Raw genomic sequence first — 22,489 nt, 5'->3', positions numbered from 1 at the left:
AGAAGTAGTAGAAAAAAAACAAAAAAATGTTGGCCTATTGTGAATGTCTCATTGAGTATAGGTCTACAGAACATCTGATCATGTTGTGACTTGGTGTGTTTTTTACGTTTTCTCATTAATCACTTAATAATTTGAACTGGATTATATTGTAGATATCAAGAGTTAGGATAGTATTTAGTGGTACTAAGGTGTTCCAGCAGCACATCAACATAATTAGCATAGACAAAGAACCAAACAGGAAATTTATGGTGGTTAAGATTAAATTTTATAGAAAAATACAACAGAAAAACTAATTGAAACAAATGTTTAGAAAAAGAGCAGTCCAATAAAGTCAAAATTAAATGATAATGAAACGGCAGTGACGTACTCTATAGTACACAATAAAATATATAGGCCAATGGCATCTTATGAGATGTTGGCTTATGAATATGAGTAATAGCTTAAGAGAAAATGTACACTGACCAAACAAAAGTTTACTATACAAATAAAAACAATATATACAATAGACCGGGAATTGATAGAATTTATATCTGTTGACATTGTGAATGTTTTTGTGCTCTCATTTGTTGTTTTTTTGTTTTTTTTTTGTTATTGGATTATTGTGAGTCACATCACGTGACTTGTCTAATTGAACATACTCGTGTACAATAAAGGGTGTGTCCTTCAGACAATGAGGAACAACACGAAAGCCAAACCGACTCTCATTGTGTCACGTTGAACGCTGTGCCGAAAGATGATTCTGCTAACAGGTTATGGGCCCAGAGTCAATGAAGAAACGGGTGAACGTCTAGACAGACAGTGAGCCCCTGCTGTGTAAGTAAACCAGGAAAATGAACAGAAGAGAAAAAGAAATGGCACACAGCCGCTGGTCAAGACTTCTCTTTGATGGAGACGAGAAAAATTATGAACTATGAGAAACAAAATTTTTAGGACATCTTCAATTGCAAGGGCTGAAACAGACAATTCTGTCAAGCACCACCGAGGATGACAATGAAGACGAAGACGCAAAGAAAAACGCTGAAGCTTATGCAGAGCTCATTCAGTTCTTGGATGACAAAAGTCTATCACTCATTATGCATGACGCGCCAGACGACGGACGTGCGGCGCTTGGAATCCTGCGGGCTCATTACACCGGCAAAGGAAAGCCCAGAGTGATCAACCTGTATACTGAGCTGACTTCACTGCAGAAATCGCCCGGTGAATCGGTTACAGAGTATGTCATCAGAGCTGAGACCGCGATCACCGCTTTGAGAAGTGTAGGTGAGGAGCTGAGCGACGGACTTCTGGTAGCCATGGTCCTGAAAGGACTTCCAGAGACATTTAAGCCATTTGCTATTTATATCACTCAAAGCGAAGTTGGTGATCAGTTGACTTTTGCAGAGTTTAAGACTAAACTCAGAAGTTTTGAAGACATTGAAAATATGCGTTCCACTGTATCTGAGGACAATGTGATGAAAGCTAAAGCACATCCTGGCACAAGATGCGCACCAAGAGCTGTAAATGATCCTAGAGCAGGAAGTTCTGACAACATGTGCTTTAAATGTGGGATGAAAGGGCATATAAGCAGAACCTGCCAGCGGAAGCAGTGGTGCAGTCACTGTAAGAATAGCAGCCACAGCAACGCAACCTGCAGACGGAGAAAACAACGGGATAACGCATACAGAGTAGCCGCTGAAGAGACGGGCGGCGACAAAGAGTTTGCTTTCCGGGTGAGCGCCGCTGACACGGGAGTGGACGACATCAAGAGAAGAGGTCTGATGGTGGACGCCGGTGCGACGTCGCACATAATCACCGACATCAGGAAGTTTCGGAAGTTTGATGAAAGTTTCCGGGCCGAGACGCACTGCGTGGAATTGGCTGATGGATCCAGGTGTCTTGGGGTTGCTAAGCAACCTAAGGAGACGCGGAAGTGTGTTTGATCGACAGCAGAGGTCGACGTCTTAAAACAGTGCTGAGGAACGGACTGTACATCCCTTCATATCCGCAAGACATGTTCTCTGTGAAAGCAGCAACATCCAGCGGAGCAACGGTGATCTTCAAAGAAGGAAAGAACGTTCTTCTCAGAGACGGTACCAAGTTCCCCATTCACGTATGTAACAAACTGTATTACTTGCACACGATGGACAAAGAATGTGGTGATCAGTGTAAAAAATGTTATGACTTACAAAGTTGGCATGGGATTCTTGGACATTGCAATTTTAGAGATGTACTGAAGCTAGAAAATGTTGTTCAAGGCATGAAAATTAAAGGGAGAAGTGAACCAATGCCATATTGTGAAGTCTGCACAAAAGGAAAATTTGTTCAAACTAGGAACAGGGAGCCAGATGTAAGGGCTAAAATACCACTAGCAATGGTCCACACAGATTTAGCAGGACCTGTAGACCCAATGTCAAAAGGTGGTCACAGATACGCATTATCCTTCAGAGATGATTATTCTAGTGCAGTCTTTGTATACTTTTTGAAGAATAAGAGTGACACAGTACAAGCTACTGAAAAGTTTATTGCTGACATGGCCCCACATGGAAAGATTAAATGTATGAGGTCAGACAATGGTACAGAATTCACAGGAAAAGATTACCAGACATTACTGAGAAAAAGTTGTATCAGACACGAGACCTCAGCACCATATTCTCCACATCAAAATGGTACGGCAGAACGAAACTGGAGAACTTTATTTGACATGGCTAGATGTATGTTAATCGATGGTGAGTTACCAAAAATGTTATGGCCATATGCAGTACAGACAGCTGCTGTAGTGCGAAACAGATGTTTTAACAATCGCACAAAGCAAACGCCTTACTTCATGCTGACAGGCAGACAGCCTAACATTTCTAGGATGCACAGGTTTGGATGTGTTTGTTACACTTACAAACAAGAGAAAGGGAAGCTGGACTCAAGGTGTGAAAAAGGCATTTTTGTAGGGTATGACAAGAATAGCCCAGCCTATATGGTTTACTATCCAAATAGCAGAAAAATACAGAAACACAGGCTTGTGGAATTCATATCCAAAGAGAAAAATGAGATGGATGTAACTTTGGATGATATGATTGAAATGAATCCCAGAGCAACCAAAACTCCAGATGCTGACCCAGTAAATGTTTCTAACCAGAAACTGAGCACAGAAGACAAACCAATGGCGAGTACTAGCCACACAACAAAACATGAGGAACCTGAGAGGCGATACCCTGCCAGAGAGAGAAAGAAGCCAGGTTATTTAGATGACTATGTATGTAGCATTGATGATGAAGAGCAGATAGCTAACATTGATCATTGTTACAGACTGTTAAGTGGAGCACCTCAAACCTACAATGAAGCTGTAACATCTGTGAATGCAAAAGAGTGGGTTACAGCAATGGATGATGAAATGCAGTCATTAAAGGACAATGTTACCTTTTCCCTGACCAACTTACCTGAGGGTAAAGCTGTAGTGGGGGGAAAATGGGTGTATGCAATCAAAAAGAATAGCGATGGAACAGACAAATATAAGGCCAGATATGTTGCTAAAGGATTCAGTCAAAAGAAAGGTGTGAACTATGATGAAACCTTTTCACCAACAGCTAGTATGACAAGCATCAGTGTTGATGCAAAAGGTAGCACAGGAGAACATGTTTGTTCACCAGATGGATGTAAAGACAGCATATTTACACGCCCCCATCAAATGTGAACTTTATATTGAACAACCAGAGGGCTACAAGAAGGAAACTCAAGAAAATGAAAGACTGGTGTATAAACTGAAAAAATCTCTGTACGGACTTAAACAGTCGGCAGAAACTGGAACAGAATGTTGCATGACTACCTATGTGAAATCAAGTTTGTTCAATACCCTGCTGATCATTGTGTTTACACAAAGATGACTGATACTGAAGCTGTGTTCATCATTGTATGGGTTGATGATCTGATTATTGCTGCCAGTGACATGAATATCCTTAGAGATATAAAAGAAAAACTTGCATCCAAATTTAGGATGAAGGACTTAGGAAAGTTGACATATTTTCTTGGCATTGACTTTGAGCAAGATGCTGACAGTGTTAAAATGCCACAGTCGAAGTATGTGAGAAAAATGCTGGAAAGGTTCGACATGCAGAACTGCAAACCACAAACTACCCCTTGTGAGCAGAAACTTAACTATTCTGATAAAGCTGAAGTAATGAATGATGTCAGAAACTATAGAGAAGCAGTAGGAAGCTTAATGTATTTATCAACATGTACAAGACCAGATTTAAGCTATGTAGTAAGTAAACTGGCACAGTACTTTGCAAACCCAACCACAGAGCAGTGGAATACGGTAAAGCATGTTTTTAGGTATCTAAAAGGCACACAAAATAAGGAACTATGTTTTAAAAAGGGTGCTTGTGATAACCTTATACATGCATATAGTGATGCAGATTGGGCAGGTGACGCATTGGATCGAAAAAGTACAACAGGTTACTGTATAAGCCTAAATAAAGATGGTCCGCCAGTCTCATGGAAGACCAAAAGACAGCCTACAGTAGCACTATCTACATGTGAGGCAGAGTACATGGCACTAGCTGCTACTGTACAGGAATGCTTATACTTGAAACAACTGTTATTTAACATGGATAATAAGCATTATTTAGCTAAGATTTATGAGGATAATCAGGGTACCATATCCTTAGCCAAAAATCCTGTGGATAGACAAAGATGTAGGCATATTGATATTAAATATCATTTTGTCAGATCAGTCATAAATGAAGGAAAAGTTTTTCTAGAGTACTGTCCAACTAACGAAATGGTTGCAGATGTACTAACTAAACCAGCAACAAAGATCAAGTTGAGGAAGTATGAAATGTTTATGTTTGGTGTAAAATGAATGTATTTTGGATAAAATATTAAGAGTTGGAGGAAGTTACCCAAATGTGAGCAAGTGGGGGTGTTGACATTGTGAATGTTTTTGTGCTCTCATTTGTTTTGTTTTTTTTGTTATTGGATTATTGTGAGTCACATCACGTGACCTGTCTAATTGAACACACTCGTGTACAATAAAGGGTGTGTCCTTCAGACAATGAGGAACAACACGAAAGCCAAACCGACTCTCATTGTGTCACGTTGAACGCTGTGCCGAAAGATGATTCTGCTAACAATATCACACTGTTTACTAATGAATTAATTTGTGAGGAAAACGATTCAACCGGAAGTGCATTCGCGATTTTATTTTGAAATATACGCCGTGCATTTCCGGGCCCGACAGTGGAGGTCTGCAGCCAGACCTCTGGGCCGGAACTCCACCCTGTGACCCCGGAAACAAACACCGCAGCCGGGCGCCAGTTTTCTCTGTGTGGGACTCAGCTGCTGGACGGTGTGTTAGCGTGTCTGAGCTGAATATCTGAGTGTGTGCAGCAACAATGTCTTCAGTTCAGCATCTGAGAGAGTTTATCAGCCAGCGACTAACTGCTGCCGCCGAAGAAATATTCTCAGAGTTTGAGAAAACCATCGTCCAGTACGAGGAAGAGATCGGCCGTCAGCGCGGACTGCTGGATATCAGCTGGAAACCGCAAATAAACGTCCACAGAGTGGGTAAGTAAGGCTGTGTGGAGGAACAGGGCTGCAGCTCTGAGCTCCGCTCCGGTTCTGTTGGGCTGTAACGGGCCTCATCCTGAATCCGCTGTTTCTGTCAGCCTGAACGGCGTTTACATCCTCCGATCGAGGGAATGTGGTCAAAGTGAGCAGAAGTTCGTCTTTTCTCTGATTTAAAGTGCGCCCGTATTACAGAATTTATGGCAAATGCAGGAAGTCCATGATACGGAGCGTGCAAATATTTTACTAAACTGTAAAATCCCTCTCATCCATAATTTCTGACAGAGGTTGATACACTTGTACTTAGGAACATCCTGACTGTTCACTCACTCAGTGTCAAGCTCATTCACTGTATCCTTTGAGGCGGAATTTCTCCAAAAGGATACAGTGAATGAGCTTGATACTAAGTGAGTGAATAGTCAGGATGGTCCTGAGTGCAAGTGTATCAACCTTTGTCAGAAATTATGGATGAAAATGATTTTACATTTGAGTAATTTGCCATAAATTTTGTAATACGGACGCACTTTAAATCCGGAAGAGACGAACGTCTGCTCACTTGACCGCAGTCTCGAGGCCTGCGATGAATATCACGAGCATTTTTTTTTATAATCAACATTGAGAACGCGATTATTCACACATTTCATTGAAAAACAAAGTTTTTATTCCTCTTCTCTGAGCGGATGCAGTCTCCACGCATAACTCAGCTCATTTTACGGACCTCTGGTCCAGCAGAACCAAGCAGCCGGACATCTGACGGTGTGACACATCCAGCTGCAGCTGCGTCTTAAAACTCCAGTTTTATCATTAAATCTGTTCAACTTTGTTAGATACCAACAAATCTACACAGTAGAAACAATTAAAGAGGAAATAAAACCTGGCTTAAACCTGTCTAAGATGGATGACACAATTTCTTTACCATCCTCAAAATGGGAGGCAGGTGTATCCCTCAGTTCTAATTCTAACCATAACCTCTGGCCACAAATATGTTTGAACACCCTCAGAATGACTCGAAATCCTAATTTGCAGCTCATACAAAACAAAATCCTTCACAGAACACATTATACAGGACAAAGGATGTTCAGGATGGGTTTAACCAGTGGTGTAGTGGTCCCTGGAGAAGTGGGTAGACTCCCAATTTTGCCCCCTTTTTTTAAGAAGTCCAGAAAAATGCATCGTTTTAGATACAGTGACATGTAAAACTATTGTATTTAGTTTACAAAAAAATCTGGCAGTAGTATTTACTCACTATTACAACTTGATCAGGTGGAGTTTGTAGGTGTTACTGGTCACACAAGCACCCTGCATGAATGTAAAATATATTCAACATGAGGCAAACATGGTGTTTCAGGTCATTTTTCAGCATATGTTTAAATAAAATACAACAAATCTGAAGTTGACAATTCATCCTTGTTCATATTTCCCCGAAAATTATTCCCTTCCAAACATCAAAACCAGTCAGATAAACTTAAAAGTCCACTGTCGTAACATTGAAACTAACTATTCACTTTTCAATAGCTGAACACTATTCTAGCATACTTTGTTAGATATACAGTATATACATATCACTACAAATATTGAATATAATTTTTTCAATCAATCAAATCAAATTTATTTGCAGAACATTTCATGTACAAACAATTCAAAGTGCTTCACATAAAATAAAAGCATTGCAGCAGGGAGTGGAAGAAGCATTAAAATACATAAAAGAATATAAAGAGAAACAAATAAAATAATTTAAATTAATTTAAAAACAGGCAACAGTCCAGATAAGTTCAAAGATATCGTGCAGATTTCATGCATAGACACATGCGAACAGAAATGTTTTTAACCTGGATTTACAGTGCACAGTGAAAATGAGTACACCCCTGTTGAAAAGTGACATTTTGAACAATATTTTAATACACACACAAGTTATTCCCAAAACGTGCATAGAGTAAGTTTAATACAACATCTGTTGAGCTTACAACAGAAAATAAAGATCAATAATATAACTTAAATGACCTATTTGTCCATTTTTGTGAAATTATGCTGGTGCAAAAGTGAGTACACCCCTATGTTAAACTCCCTGAGAATGGGCCGTGTTGGCCCGAAATGTCATGAAATGAAAAGGCATTAAAAGGGAGGTCATCGTTGTGCGTTTCATCCTTGCCTTACATTGAAATTTTACATTTTGAGTCTGCACCAGGCTAAAAGAGACGTGTGTGAGATTTGACTGAAATCCTATGGAGAGTATCATGATCTGCTTCAGTAGTCACAGTACATGTTGACAAGCATGTTTCTTTTGGTGAAATTCAGCTTCCTACTGTTGATGGCATCCATACAGCCCCAAACCATGTCACTCCCACTACTATGCTTGACTTTAAGCATGGGGCACTTTTCTTTGTACAAATCACTTTTTACCACCACACAGGCTTGACACCATCCAAAGCAAATTTGTTTATCATTGTCTCATCAGAGACAAACAAATTAAGGATATGGATTGCTGGAAACATGTCCTGTGATCTGATGACGGCAAGGCAAGGCAAGGCAAGGCAAGGCAAGGCAAGGCAAGGCAAGGCAAGGCAAGGCATTTAAAAGAACAGCATAAAGCAGCAATTTAAAGAGAAAAAAATAGAATAAAAATTAAAAACACAGTTAAAAGCAATCAAAGAAGAGGGGAAAAAGAAAGATATTAACTCAACCATACGCACACCGAAAGATAAATGTTTTTAACCTGGATTAAAAAGTGCTTATAGTTGTGGCTGATTTCAGTTCTGCTGGTAGTTTGTTCCAGTTGTGTGCAGCAAAACAGCTAAAAGCTGCTTCACCGGGTCTAGTTTCAACTCTGGGCTCCACTATCTGACCTGAGTTAGCAGATCTCAGAGCTCTACTGGGTTTATACTCTGCTAGCATGTCATCCATGTATTCTGGACCTAAACCGTTCTGTGATTTGTAGACGAGTAGCAGAACTTTAAAATCTATTCTGTATCTGACCGGGAGCCAATGTAAAGACTTGAGAACTGGGGTGATGTGATCTGATCTCTTTGTTCTGGTTAAAACTCGGGCTGCAGCGTTCTGAATGAGCTGCAGATGTTTGAGACTCTTTTGGGGGAGTCCAGTCAGAAGACCGTTACAGTAGTCAAGTCTGCTGGAGATGAAAGCATGAATCAGCTTCTCCTGATCTGTTTGGGACATGAAACCTTTAATTCTGGATATGTTCTTAAGTTGATAAAAGGCTGATTTGGTGACTGATTTGATATGATTGTTGAAGGTCAGGTCTGAGTCTATCAGCACGCCGAGGTTCCGGACTTGGTCTTTAGTTTCTAGAGACAGTAGCCCTTTTTCCATCAACGACATGATTCGCTTTAATTTGATGCGCATCAGAAGTTAGTGCGATACATGTGATGGAAAAACGGTTAAATCGCTAGAACGCCTTTTTTATCGCATTAAATCAATTCGCTCGAAATAGGTGGTTCAGGGCTAAGTTGTATCGCTACAGAAGTGATGGAAAAGGTTAATGCGATTCAGACTAGCCACGCATGCGCAGATGATGGTAAAGCGCGAGGATTCGAACGTTGTTGTTGAGCCGCTCAACTGCCCCATTTCACCTATCCTGTCGGTATCAAAACTGCAACAACTCGTAACAAAATGTCCGATGACAAAAGAAACAACTGGTCGAGAGCAGAGACTCTGCTTTTTTTAAATACTATTCGGGAAGTCGACGTTGTTTCGGCCCTGGATGGGAAGAGACAGAGAAATGCAGATGTCTTTAAAAAACTGTCCATCGTTTTACACAAGAAAGGCGTTGAGAGGAATTGGGAGGCCCTGCGAAATAAATGGAAGAGCATGAAGGTGAAATATCTGGCAGAGAAGAGGCATAGTGGGAAGAGTGGAGCCAAGGGAAAAATCAATTATGAATATTTCGAGGAAATCGACTTAATTTTGGGCAGTCGGCCCGTGGTCACCGCCGCGAAGGAAGCCACGGTTGACAGCGGTACCGGTAAGTGTGTGCCTGTATTCTTCCAGATGTGTCCCAAATTTTTTTAAGTGTGTGTGTGTATGAGAGAGAGAGAGAGATTGGCCTGTTAGCTGTTTTTAACAACGATATGACGTTAAAATCTTGCTGAGTGCTGGACGAGGAGCAATTATTATATTATATATTATTAACCGTGAGGTAGGCTAATCAGCTAGTCGAAGAGCATGCTCGTTCAATTGGCAAAACTCTTTGGCAGACCTGTGAAATGTAAATAGATGACTGGATAAGGGGCTCACCCCTGTCAAAAATAGCTTAATAATGTGAAAATGTTGACATGCTGTACTACAAGGACAAATGTTAAGTCATATGTGGAGATGGGGTGTTATTTATTAATCCATTTATTTGCTAAATGTACTAAATCCTATTATTAATGATTTCCAGTTACTCCAGTTTCTTCAAATGAAGACCCAGGCCCTTCCAACGCAGTGTTAGAGGACGATGATGATGATGATGATGATGGTAAATCAATCCATATCAGATTTCTAATCTTATGATACAATACAATACAACATGTATTTGTATAGCGCCGTATCACAACTATATGAAAATAGAGTAATTATGAGAATGTTAGCCTGGGCTCACTTGTATTAGACAGCAGATGACTGTTGGACAAGGTTGATCAGTTTTCTAGGCTAGTAGAAGACTGCAGTTTATTTAATGGTACTGTTTTAGTAGCCTAATACTAATCTGTTGTCATTCTATATTTCTTTTTAAAGACGCTACTATGGAGACTGATAGTGAGATGGACATCCCTGACACTCCTGCGTCCGTCACACCGGTTACCCCGGCAGGTAGCCTTTTCAGGAGGCCACTGAAGAGAAAGGTGACTCCAGCCCAGCAGCTTAATGACAAGCTGTCAGAGATGATGGAGCGGCACGAGAGACAGGAAGAGAGAGATAGAGACATGCTGAAATCAATTGTCTCTTCAGTCAACCGACTGGTTGACTGTATTGAGAAGCAGACAACCTCAGCTTCCTTCCAACCACCCTTTCCCTATCCCCACACCCAGCCTGGTCCCAACAGCTACCAGTCCTTTCTGTACATGCAGAATCAGCATCAACCACAACCACAACCACAACCACAGCAGCAGAGCTACGCAAACTCCATCTTAAATGGCAATATATACACCGAGCTCTGAACTGAGTAGGTTATGTAGGTAATGTAGGTTATTGACATATGGCAGTTTTTGTTCTTGAATAGTCACATTTTTGCAAAGCAATCAATTTATTTGACTTCATATTAAATTAATATATATAACTTAATATAACTTTAACTCAATATTTAATATTTATTTAGTGTTACTATTACCATTTGTTGGAATAGTGTGTGTGATCTTATGCTTAATGTTCATATGAATTGCAGACTTGCATACACTATTACTGTTGTTTATTTATTTATTTAAGGATGTATGCACCTACATGTATATTTACAGGTTCTTAATTGGTGCAGTTTTGTGTTTTTATGTTCATATGAACTGCTAAAGTTAAAACATGAAGTTTTTTTTTAACCTATATATTTATATTTAAAAAAATGTATAAAGGAATACAGTTCTTGCATGTCCATGTTCAAAAATATTTAATAAATGTTTAACATTTAAAAAGGTTCTTGTGTACAATTTGTATGTAACACACTTAAAGGTGCATGTGATTTTGCACATGGTTAAGTATGGCTCCCCTCACCAAATGTGCATCATGCACATCTGCATCATCACATAGCTGACCAGGTGGCTGAATGTCAGGGGCAGGAGGTCGACCAACATATTCTGCATGGTGTTCCATTTCACAGATGTTATGTAAGACACAGCAAGCAGCTATTACTGTGGGCATGAAGCTGTGATGTATATCGCTTCTCTTGTGGAGGACCCTCCATCTTCCCTTCAGTCTCCCAAAACTGTGCTCCACAGACACTCTGATCGAATTAAGGCTCCCGTTAAAGGCCTCTTCTGCTGGTGTTAACTGGGGGCCGTTGAATGCTTTTATAAGCCAGGGAAGGAGGGGGTATGCAGGGTCACCTACAACCATCAAGGGAATGTCAATGTCATCAATGGCTATACTGGCCTGGGGACGTAATGCAGGGTTTTTGTATAGACTGGACTGTCTCAGCACAGCGGCATCGTGGCTGCTCCCAGGAATTCCAGCAAATATGTTTCGAAATAGTCCACGATCATCCACCACTGCCTGTAAGATCACAGAGGCCCAGCGCTTCCTGTTGATGTAGTCCCTGTATCCATCCAGGGGAGGGAGAATGGGGATATGGGACCCATCTATTGCTCCATAGATCTACAGAGAGGGGAGGAAAAATGTTCAATGTAATCCAATGCTCAACCCCTCCACAAGGTGGAGCTGATAGGCTAAAAACAGCAAGTGATCAGAATAACTGTAGGCCTACAGAAATGTAGACAAGCTCTATTGCATTGTTCTATTTTGTTTATTAAATTACAGTTATTGAACTCCCTGTATGCATCTTTTACGATAAGCTAATTGCCTACTTCAAAAAGAAGACCCATCAGATGTAGAATGACATAACGAGTTTACATAACCTACCTGTGGGATGTGGTGTTTCGTCGCATTTCTGTAGGCGATCTGTTGAGCCTCGTCAGCTGATGGCATCTTTACATACAGATGAAGGAGGTCTGATGTGATGGCTCGGCACGTCGCGTATACACATCGGTGGACCGTTGTGATGCTGACCCCAAATTTCCCCGCCACCACCCTGTACTCACAACAGCTGGCCAACTTGTAAATCGCAATTGCGATCCTCTTGTTGTGAGGTATGGGTGGTCTACGGCTGGATGTGTTTGGCCGAAGTGATGGCAAGTTGTCACAAAGACGCTCAAACGTCTGCCTCGTCATACGGAACGACGTCAACCATTCACGGTCCGTGAAATGTGCCAGGACATCACTTTCCCACCATAGGCTAGATCTTGTTCGCTGCCATGGTTGTGGTGATGCCCTCTGAGGAGCTAGGTGGTCCTGAAGCAGCATAATTAATTCTCGCCTCGCTCTCATCCTCCTTCTTATATTTCTGACGGCTATTATAAGCTGACATAGCAGCACTAGCAGCATGTTTAGTCCTATCCTACGGTCCATAACTCTAAATAAGTAACTAGCCAATAAATAAAACGAAAGCCGGTGGTGAAAAGGTACGTTGCCTTGAAGGTTATAGCAACTGTTACGGGAGCCTGACAACAGCGCGAGCAATTAAATTCCCGCTACCGAGCATTCTAATTCGCTACAATTCGCCACTTTTGTAATGGAAAATCATCTGGTCGAGTCAGAATAATGCGCATCAGCACGTTCCGGTGATGTCATTTTATTTCGCTAGAATCGTCCTGTTTGATGGAAAACCAACCGAACGCATCTTATATCGCAACAAAGTAATGCGATATAACTTTTAATTCGCTACAGAATCTGATGGAAAAAGGGCTAGTGACTCAAGAGGTTTACTGACAGCAAACCTCTTCTCTTTGTTGCCAAACACAAGGACCTCAGTTTTTTCTTGATTTAACGGAAGGAAATTTTGGTTCATCCACTTTTGGACTTGCTCTAAGCAGTCGCACAATGACTCTATAGGACTGCAGTCATCTGGAGACAGTACGAGATATATCTGTGTGTCATCTGCATAGCTGTGGTAGTTGACTTTAGAGTTCTTCAGAATTTGACCCAGAGGCAGCATGTATAGAGCGGACAGAAGGGGTCCAAGAACTGACCCCTGAGGAACTCCACATGTCATAGCATATCAGATTGATTATTTCCAATAGTCAAAAAAATAACTCCGCTCCTCCAAGTAGGACCTGAACCATTCTAGGACTGTCCCGCTGAGTCCTGCCCAGGTTTCCAACCTGTTCAGCAGTATACTGTGATCCACAGTGTCAAATGCAGCACTGAGATCCAACAATACCAGAACTGACACCTGGTAGCTGGGGGGCTGCTGGCCCCCGAATGTGCCTGCTGCGCCACACCCCAGCGGAGTTGGGGGATGGATGCATGTGCTGTGCGAGTGTGTGTGGATGTGCGTTTATTTATTTTTGTATTTTTTATTATTATTATTAATAATAATAATAATAATTCGCCGAGGCCCAAAATTTATAAGCCCTAAATTGTATGGACAAATCTACGTTACTTGACGTCATCCTGACCAATGCTCCACACAAGTATTCTGCAGCTGGTGTTTTCTGTAATGACGTCAGTGATCACTGTATGGTTGCGTGCGTCAGGACTTGTAAAATGGTTAAGACCAAGCCGCGGTTTGTTTTTAAACGAAATCTTAAGCGTTTTAATGAACAAGCATTTCTTCATGATATTTTCCATTGTGATTTAAACTCAGTTTGTTTTATGCATGATGTTGAAATGGCCTGGGGTTATTTTAAGAAAACTTTCGAAGCCATCATTGATAAACACGCCCCTTTTAGAAGATATAGAGTGAGGGGCAGGGACAATCCCTGGTTTAATGATTGTATTGCGACTGCCATTAGAGAACGTAATGAGGCATGGGTAAAAGCAAAAAAACATAATAGTGATGCATGCTGGTTGAACTACAGGGTATTAAGAAATAAATGTACAAGATTAATAAAAAGTACAAAAAAATGAGCATTACCATAATCTAATAAAAGAAAATCTCAATGATCCTAAGAAATTCTGGAAAGCAATTAAATCATCATCAGGTGATGAAATTACGGATAAACAAAATATGGTAGATACTTTTAACATGCACTTTATTAGTGCTGGAATTGCCACTCAGTCAACTCTCCCAACCAATTTTACTAAAAGTATAACGACTGTTCCAGATCCAAATAATAGTCTAAATCAGCCATACTCAAATGGCGGCCCGTGGGCCTTTTTAGGCCCATTGGGCATCTATTTCTGGTTTTGAAAAGTTTTTTTTTTTTTAATTACGATTTATTTCCTTTTTTTTCAATCGCGCTTTCCGCTCTTATTTTGAAGTTGCGTGCCGCGATCTCAAGACGAGGCTGGGGATTGCCTCCATGGGAACAATAAACAGATAGGCTCTAGCAGTAGAGCCCTCGTAAACTCGAGATAGTAGTCACTCGCTCAGCAGCAGCAACACGTTTACTGACCGGAGCAATAATGGCATGCTCTAAATTTTCCCCAAAAAGAAAACTGGACAGCATGTTATATTGTTATGATACGTTATCATACACGGTCCCAATAAATGGCCCCTTGAGTCATTGAAAAAAAATTTGTGGCCCCTCATCATTTCTATTTGAGTACCTCTGGTCTAAATAGTTTTAATTTCCGTTCTGTTTCTGCCTATGAAGTTCAGAAGGCTTTGCGAGGACTAGACTGTAAAAAGTCTGCTGGCCCTGACCAGATCGAGCCTTACTTCCTTAAGACTGCTACGAACTTGATTGCTGACCCTATTGCCTCCATTTTCATTGTTAGTTTATACAGTGGTTCTATTCCTAAATCTTGGAAGTCTGCTTTTGTCCTCCCACTTTTGAAAAATGGAGACCCTTATATTTTGGACAACTATCGCCCAATCTCTAGATTATCAGTGCTGGCCAAACTCTTTGAATCTCTTATAAATGAGCAACTTAAACCATTTCTAACCGAGAACCCCATTTTAAACCCAATGCTGTCTAGCTTCCGACAAGGCCATAGCACAGTCACAGCTGTAACTGCAGTCACAAATTATATTTTAAATGCCTTGGATAATAAGAAGTCCTGTGCTGCAATATTCATTGATCTTTCTAAAGCGTTTTATACGGTGGACCATGATCTTCTTTTGAAGCAATTACAAAATATAGGTTTTAGTGGTACTGTATTAAGGTGGTTTTCAAGCTACCTCAGTGGTAGAACACAGTGTACTGTTATTGATAACTATACCTCAACATCATTAGAAGTCAGAATGGGGGTACCACAAGGGTCGGTTTTGGGCCCGATTTTATTTTCTATTTATATAAATGACTTGGGTAGGGACCTGAAGGAAGCAAAAGTGCTTCTTTATGCAGACGACACTATTTTGTACACCACAGCTTCATCAGTGAATGCTGCATTTACACAATTGCAGTCTGCTTTTAATCATGTACAAACATTTCTTATTGAGTTAAAGTTGGTACTGAATGCTAAAAAAACCAAAAATGATGTCTTTTACACAATCACGCTCTTCACCTAACATTGGTGTGTCAACACTAGATGGCACTGAAATAGAAAGAGTATCGTCTTACAAGTATTTGGGGATCTGGTTGGATGATAAGAGGTCTCTCGGTGTCCATATTGAGAACCTCTAGCCCCTTTCACACTGCGACTCGCTACCTTAGCGGGTCCAAATTGCACCTTCAACCCGCGTCGAGCAATGTGAACGCTTGGCGTGTTGGTGACCCGTGTCGCCTGAAGCCGAGTTCAGGGGGCGTTGCCTAGTGGCAGAGCGTCACACGAAACACATAAAATGCTGGGCGTGTACAATGACGTAGGCACAAGCCATGCGTTGGAGGTAGGGTTAAATACACCTTGAGGACTCGGTTTTTGCAATTGTATATGCAGTTCATGGAGATGTTATTTTACGGGGTGTGGATGGTTACAACGTGGGATGCCGCCGAAGAACATATGCGGAGAATACAAGAGCACTACAGTCCCCGAAATGTGGCGGTAAATAACGTCCTCTGCTCGGAGGCTGAGGAGCTCGCGGACCTCCTTGTCTCCCCAGTTGGCCATATTAAAAAATGACTCGAACTTGATGTAGGCTAAAACGGAGTAAAACTTGTCCTCATGTCACCTGTCGCTGTTGTTCTGAATCAGCTGTCCATTTTGTCTTTTAAACTCCTCACGTCACGCCACGCCCACGTCCGACCCGCGTCGATTGCGTTCACACCAAACTTGGCTCGGCAAAAAGACTAGGGTCAGACGCGGGTCGAAAGGCGAGTCGAGTTGACGCGGCAGCCCGGGTCGGCACTGTGAACACAACACGCTAAATTCGCGGATTAAACGCGGGTTATTCGGCAGTGTGAAAGGGGCTTCTGTAAGAAACTTAGACCAAAGTTGGGGTTTTTCTTTAGAATGAGGAAGTGCTTTCCTTATGCTGCATGGAAAAGGTTAGTTCAGAGCACATTCCTGTCAGTGCTTGATTATGGGGATACACTGTATATGCACTCCAGGTTATTCTTTCTTAAAAAACTGGATGTGTTGTACCACTCAGCCTTACGTTTCATCACAGGTGCTACAGCCAGGTCTCACCACTGCACTCTTTATGAAACTGTACAATGGTTCTCTCTCTCCATCCGAAGAAAAATCCATGCACTGACTTTTATTGCTAAAGCCCTAATGGGTAAACTACCTTTATACATTTTTAATTTGTTTTCTTTTCAAAATAGTGTTTACAGGACGAGGTCATCAGAAAAAATACTTATACATATTCCACTTACAAGAACTGAACTTGGGAAAACAGCCTTTTCATCATATGCACCAAAAGCTTGGAATGAACTTCAAGCTACTCTAAATCTTAAAGTTCTTCCATCCATAAATTCTTTTAAAGATCTTTTAAAATTATCATTAACTGACCACTGCAATTGTTTTTAATTTCATTCCTTGTTCGCTGTCTGTTTTTTAGTGTCTGTGTACACTCAGTTTTTAATATGTTTACTTCTGTTTAGATGTGATGTAGTAGTGGTTTTGTCTTGTCTCTTGTGTTTTATTGTAATGTAACTTTTTTAAGCCGCCTTCTTGGCCAGGACTCCCTGGCAGAAGAGTTATTGTAACTCAATGGGACCATTTCCTGGTTAAATAAAAAAAATAAGACATGTCTGCTGTATAGAGTTATATCATTTTTATCAAGGTCCTGTTTAAAATACAGCTTTTATGGCATTTTCAAAATGCATTTTGGGTTCGTTAAATTCTTTTCAATTCATTTTCCCATTGCATTGTGGGTATTTTTAAACTTCCACCCACTATCTGTTTAAAGTAGAAAAGCAGATCAGATTAATAACATTAAGCTGTTATAACAGGGCATCCATCTTAAGCCTGATTCTTACTCGGCGCAACCTCGCTTTGACCCATTCTTACTAGCTGGTCGCAAATGGCGCAAACGGTCACGTGACCCAAAATTCCGCCACGCCCCTCGTCGCAAGCTAAAAAAATCCCCGCGCGTCGCAAGGTCGCGCACACAACTTTTTTTTCTGATTTCGCGCGAGCTCAACCGGAAACAGCTGACCAAGAGAAAGGAAACATGAACACTGCAGAGACCGCGGTGACCGAGAGAGTGCGCCTCTACAAACATCTGTACGACACGTCTATGAAGTTACACTGGGACAGCGTTGTCCCAAAGGACAACGTTTGACAAAGTTCGTCTTGTTGCAAAGGACGAACATTCCACCTTCTCTTCTGCTTTTGCCGCAGCCGCTTAGCTCTGAGATACATATACAGTTCTACACCAGAGTAAATTCATTCCGCATCAGATGTGCCAGCCTCTGCTGACGTGACACCACAGGTGGCATTGTGTATGCTTTCTTCGTATGCTTTTCTTCATCCGGTTCTTCAGCTTGTTTCCTCAACAGTGACGCTCGCTGGTCTGGAGAGAACTGCAAATGTGACGCATACTCGGCGCAAACTGCGCTTATGAGCTGAAGGAACTGTGAAGGGGCTGGCGCTTTCGATGACGTCATTAATGGTTCTCGAGCCAGAACAGTTGCGCGGTTGCGCCGAGTAAGAATCAGGCTTTAGCTCTGCCCTCATAAGCAGTCTTAGAACAGAGCAGGCTCCTAATGCGTTGCTACGGAGACGGAACCAGCTGCGGCTCGTCTGTGTTAGACAGAGAGCAAACTGACATATGTGCACACACTATGGCTTCTTAAAATTAGACTATATTTTTGACTGTAACAAAACAAACGGTCGCTGTCCGAAAAGTAAAAGTTGTATCCGAATAATTCTTGAACCGTCAGCGCCCCAAGAGACGGCAGAAGCCAGCGGTGTAATTTTCATTCGGCTACTATGTGTGGCTCGTTTTTTATGGCCGTTTTAGAAAAATTTTTCACATTGATTTTATGACTTTATAATGGAAATGAAGAGGTGACCTCTGGGCTCAGAGGCAATTTGTAAGAAATTTTTGTGGCAGAGCTCAATGAGTGTGACTTTGGGTGAAAGAGGACAAAAATGCCTACGTTTTGAAGAAAAAATTTGTCCAGATCGAGCAGATATTTTGGACATGAGAGATATTTGTCTGAAACAAGCTAACAAACCTACGTTTCTGGTCACCAGCCAGTTGATTGTTGCATCTCTGCTGTTAAGAGGGTTAAAACTTAAGACTTTCTCGTATCTGTGCACCTAAATAATTAGTCTCATTCACATTAAGTTTCACCCTCATATCTGTGGAACCCTTTTTATTACTTATAACTACAGTCTTTGTTATTTAGTGATGGTGTAAATAACCATTTCCTTGTGACCTTTTGTCTTTCCAGAGCTCCCACGGCATTATCTCTGTGAGAAAGAGATTCCTGTTAACCTTGAGAAGGACTCCAGTCTGGACCAGGAGGAACCAGAACCTCCACATATTAAAGAGGAACCGGCGGAAGTCTGCACCAGTCATGAGGAACAGCAGCTCTTACTGAAGCAGGAGACTGATAACCTTACGGTGACCCTAACTTATGAGGAAAGTGACCTTAGTGAAGCAGAACCATCAAATGTCCAGCTCCAAGATCAGAGCCAAGATCAGGAAGGAAGTAGGCGTGAATCAACTGGAAATGCAGAGCTGAGGCCAAAGAAGAGGCGTCACAGTAACGATGGAGACAACTCTTCCATGTCAGAAAGTCACCGCAACACCGCGAAAGGTAAAGCATCTTTAAAACTTTGACAATGAATCAGCAAGACGTTATTGATCACCACAGGGGGTTTTACATCTTACAGCAGCATCACAGAAAACAGACATGAATTTCATAACATGTGATTTCATAAACAGTGGGGGAGTCTGTGCATAGTAATCAACCTTATTAATAATCCGTATGGCTCGTTTTTGTAGGAAAACTATACAGTTGTTTTCTGTCTCATTTATATCTCATTTGCATATTTTACGGTTCACCACATATCTGTCGAACACTGTCGACACTTCAAACTAAAATGTTTCTCGTCAGATCTTAGATTCATCTGTCATCGTGTTATTAACCTTTGGTTTTGTCCCTTTTCCCCCAGACCTCTCACAACAATATGTCTGTGAGGAGAAGGAGGAGATTCTTACTGACCAGCAGTTCTTTAACCACGAGAGCAACTCCAGTCTGGACCAGCAGGAACCAGAACCATCACAGTTTAAAGAAGAGCTGGAGGAACGCTGCACCTCTCAAGAGGAAGAGTGTCTCGAACTGAAACAGGAGACTGATATCTTATCGGTGACTCCTACTTATGAGGAAAGTGAACTAACCAGTGACCAGCTCCTCTCTCAGAACTCCTCTGTAGCTGAGAGACAAGAAATGGAAAAAAACTTGAGAGACGAAGAGTCTGAATCAACTCAAAATGCAAAGCTGAAGCCACATGAGAGGCGTGAGAGAAACATAAATCCCAGTAACGATGTGATCAATGAGAGTCAGTTTAATGCCGACACAGGTGACCAGTCAGTAAAATGTGAAGTTTGTGGAAAAGCCTTTATGAGTTACTCTGAGTTGAGGGCCCATTACGGAATGCACACAGGTGAGAAACCATATACTTGTGAAATATGTAATAAAGCTTTCAGACAAAAAAATGGTTTGTTGGTCCACATGAGGACTCACACAGGTGCGAAGCCTTACGTTTGTAAACCCTGTGGGAAAAGATTTTCTAAAAGGTCAACACTTAAAATGCATTCACGAATCCACACAGGTGAGAAGCCATTTTCATGTTCTACATGTGGCAAAGTTTTCAGCTCCAACGGTAACTTAACCGTTCACATAAAAATTCACACAGGTGAGAAGCCTCATGTTTGTAAAACATGTGGCAAAGGTTTCAGTCATAGTTCTCGTCTGTTGTGTCACATGAGGACTCACACAGGTGAGAAGCCGTTTTCATGTTCTACATGTGGCAAAGTTTTCAGCTCCAACGGTAACTTAACCGCTCACATAAAAATTCACACAGGTGAGAAGCTTCACGTTTGTAAAACATGTGGCAAAGGTTTCAGTCATAGTGCTCGTCTGTTGTGTCATATGAGGACTCACACAGGTGAGAAGCCGTTTTCATGTTCTACATGTGGCAAAGTTTTCAGCTCCAACGGTAACTTAACCGCTCACATAAAAGTTCACACAGGTGAGAAGCCGTATTCATGCAAAACATGTGGCAAATGCTTCAGTCGGAGTGGTAATCTGCTGCTTCACATGAGAACTGTACACAGGTAAAAAGTTCCAGTCCTGAAACATCTGTAAAGAAATAATGTGAATGACTTTAATGGATCCCAAGAACAACCCAAAGTCCTGCTGGGACGCTGTGTAAAATGTACATAAAAACAGAATGCAATGATTTAAGAAGCTTATATTCAAATATTTATTCACAATAGACTGTAGAGAACATCACATGTTGGGATGGGGCAACAAAAGAGATCAGACAAACTGTGTATCACAAAACAAAAATAGGTCATGTTTTGGGGAATCCTCCTGATCATACAAACTGTGCAAACACTGGGCCAAAGTGCATGATGAACACAGGTTGCCAAATGGATGCCACCAATGGGCTGGCTTGGAAAAACTCTGAAAACCCATTAATCCAAATGACAAAAGATCTCTGTTGTAGAGTTTAGTTGAGTCTGCTCTAAAACCTGGTGGAGTCAGCTCCAAATTCAAATGAGTGTCGGTCTCCTTTTGGTTATTAACTGTTAAATGATGTTGTCCTTGTTGTTTGCTGCTGGCTCATCTTCTGCTGTTCAAAGCCGGTCTCCAGTTAAAATTCACATTAAATAGCATTTGTCCCACAGCGACTTGTCTTGTGTTTTATGATTACATAGCTCACCCATCCATCCATCCATCTACCGCTTCTCCGGGGGTCAGGTCGCGGGGGCATTAGCTTGAGCAGACAAACCCAGCTCTGCAGCCCCTGTTTCATTGTCAGGATTTGATAAATGTAATTTTTTCTATTCTGAATAAAATGGTTCATAATCTGAAACTGATTTTATTTAGTTTTTATTTAGATTCCTCAAAGTGCAAACTTGTAAGAATTGGTTTGAAATTGTCAATCATTGTAGTTAAGATTAGAGCTGTTCTGTCTTCTCACAATACCATCAGGAAGCGTACCTGTTGCAGTGATGGGATGGCTGGGAATGTTGTTGAGTGCCTTGAAGTTTGGCTTATAGCCTCTTTGTAAAATTTCTGTCTACTGAATTGCATAGTGTTGGTCACAAAGTTGTGAAATGGGTCTCTTAGAAAAAAGAGATAGAAGTGCTTCTCTGAATTAGATGTAATATATCTGTGCAGTTAGTTTGTCTTTAAAAGTCCTCTTCAATTATCTGGAGGGTTTCAAAGACCAGCAAGTCACTCATGGATCATTAGGATGTGCAGCCAGAGGCTACAAGTCGGTTCTGACACTACTGATGTCTCGCTTTGTGTTTTTACATGTAAAGTTATTAATGGATTATGAACTCTTGCATTCAGGTTTTGCTCCCTGCCAACAGGACTCATTGTTTCATCTTATGTTTGTATTTGCTTGTATTTTGTGATTACATCAACTTTTTAATGTTTGAGGGTTGACAGATTGATAAAGAAACAACGTGGTTTTGTAAAATGGTTTCTACTAATAAACTCATTTCTGAGAACATTTCTTTTTCATTTTTAAATGATTTCATCTTCCTCGGTGTGTGGAAGCATATGAAAGGAGAACGCTTAGGTATGTGGAGTTGGGGGCAGAAGCAGAGCAGCGAGGATGGAAAGTTAGAATCTGTCCAGTGGAAGGAGGATGTAGAGGATTTGCTGCAAATTCTGTTGTCTGATTGTTGAGGGAGCTGGGTGTAAGTGGACAAAGTGTGAGGAAAATAGTGAAGGAA

General features: G+C 41.2%; 1 protein-coding gene across 1 annotated transcript; it reads left to right on the top strand.

Annotated features, from left to right (window-relative positions):
• The first annotated feature begins 5,283 nt into the window (after positions 1-5,283).
• Positions 5,284-22,342, top strand: LOC142383892 (uncharacterized). Its single transcript, XM_075469708.1, has 3 exons — positions 5,284-5,535; positions 18,960-19,328; positions 19,687-22,342. The coding sequence occupies exons 1-3, from the start codon at positions 5,364-5,366 to the stop codon at positions 20,853-20,855; spliced, it is 1,710 nt and encodes a 569-aa protein (XP_075325823.1). The 5' UTR covers positions 5,284-5,363; the 3' UTR covers positions 20,856-22,342.
• The last annotated feature ends 147 nt before the right edge of the window (positions 22,343-22,489 follow it).

This window comes from Odontesthes bonariensis, chromosome 1, assembly GCF_027942865.1.
Source record: "Odontesthes bonariensis isolate fOdoBon6 chromosome 1, fOdoBon6.hap1, whole genome shotgun sequence".
In the NCBI taxonomy this organism is placed as follows: domain Eukaryota; kingdom Metazoa; phylum Chordata; class Actinopteri; order Atheriniformes; family Atherinopsidae; genus Odontesthes; species Odontesthes bonariensis.
Note: the sequence above shows the minus strand (reverse complement) of the source record. Positions and strands in the feature narration are given on the sequence as shown.

Excerpts from the sequence above, each read along its gene's own strand:
- LOC142383892 (XM_075469708.1), top strand. The coding sequence starts at position 5,364 with ATGTCTTCAGTTCAGCATCTGAGAGAGTTTATCAGCCAGCGACTAACT. Across the intron at positions 5,536-18,959 it reads AATAAACGTCCACAGAGTGG|AGCTCCCACGGCATTATCTC; the intron begins GTAAGTAAGGCT and ends TTGTCTTTCCAG. Across the intron at positions 19,329-19,686 it reads TCACCGCAACACCGCGAAAG|ACCTCTCACAACAATATGTC; the intron begins GTAAAGCATCTT and ends CTTTTCCCCCAG.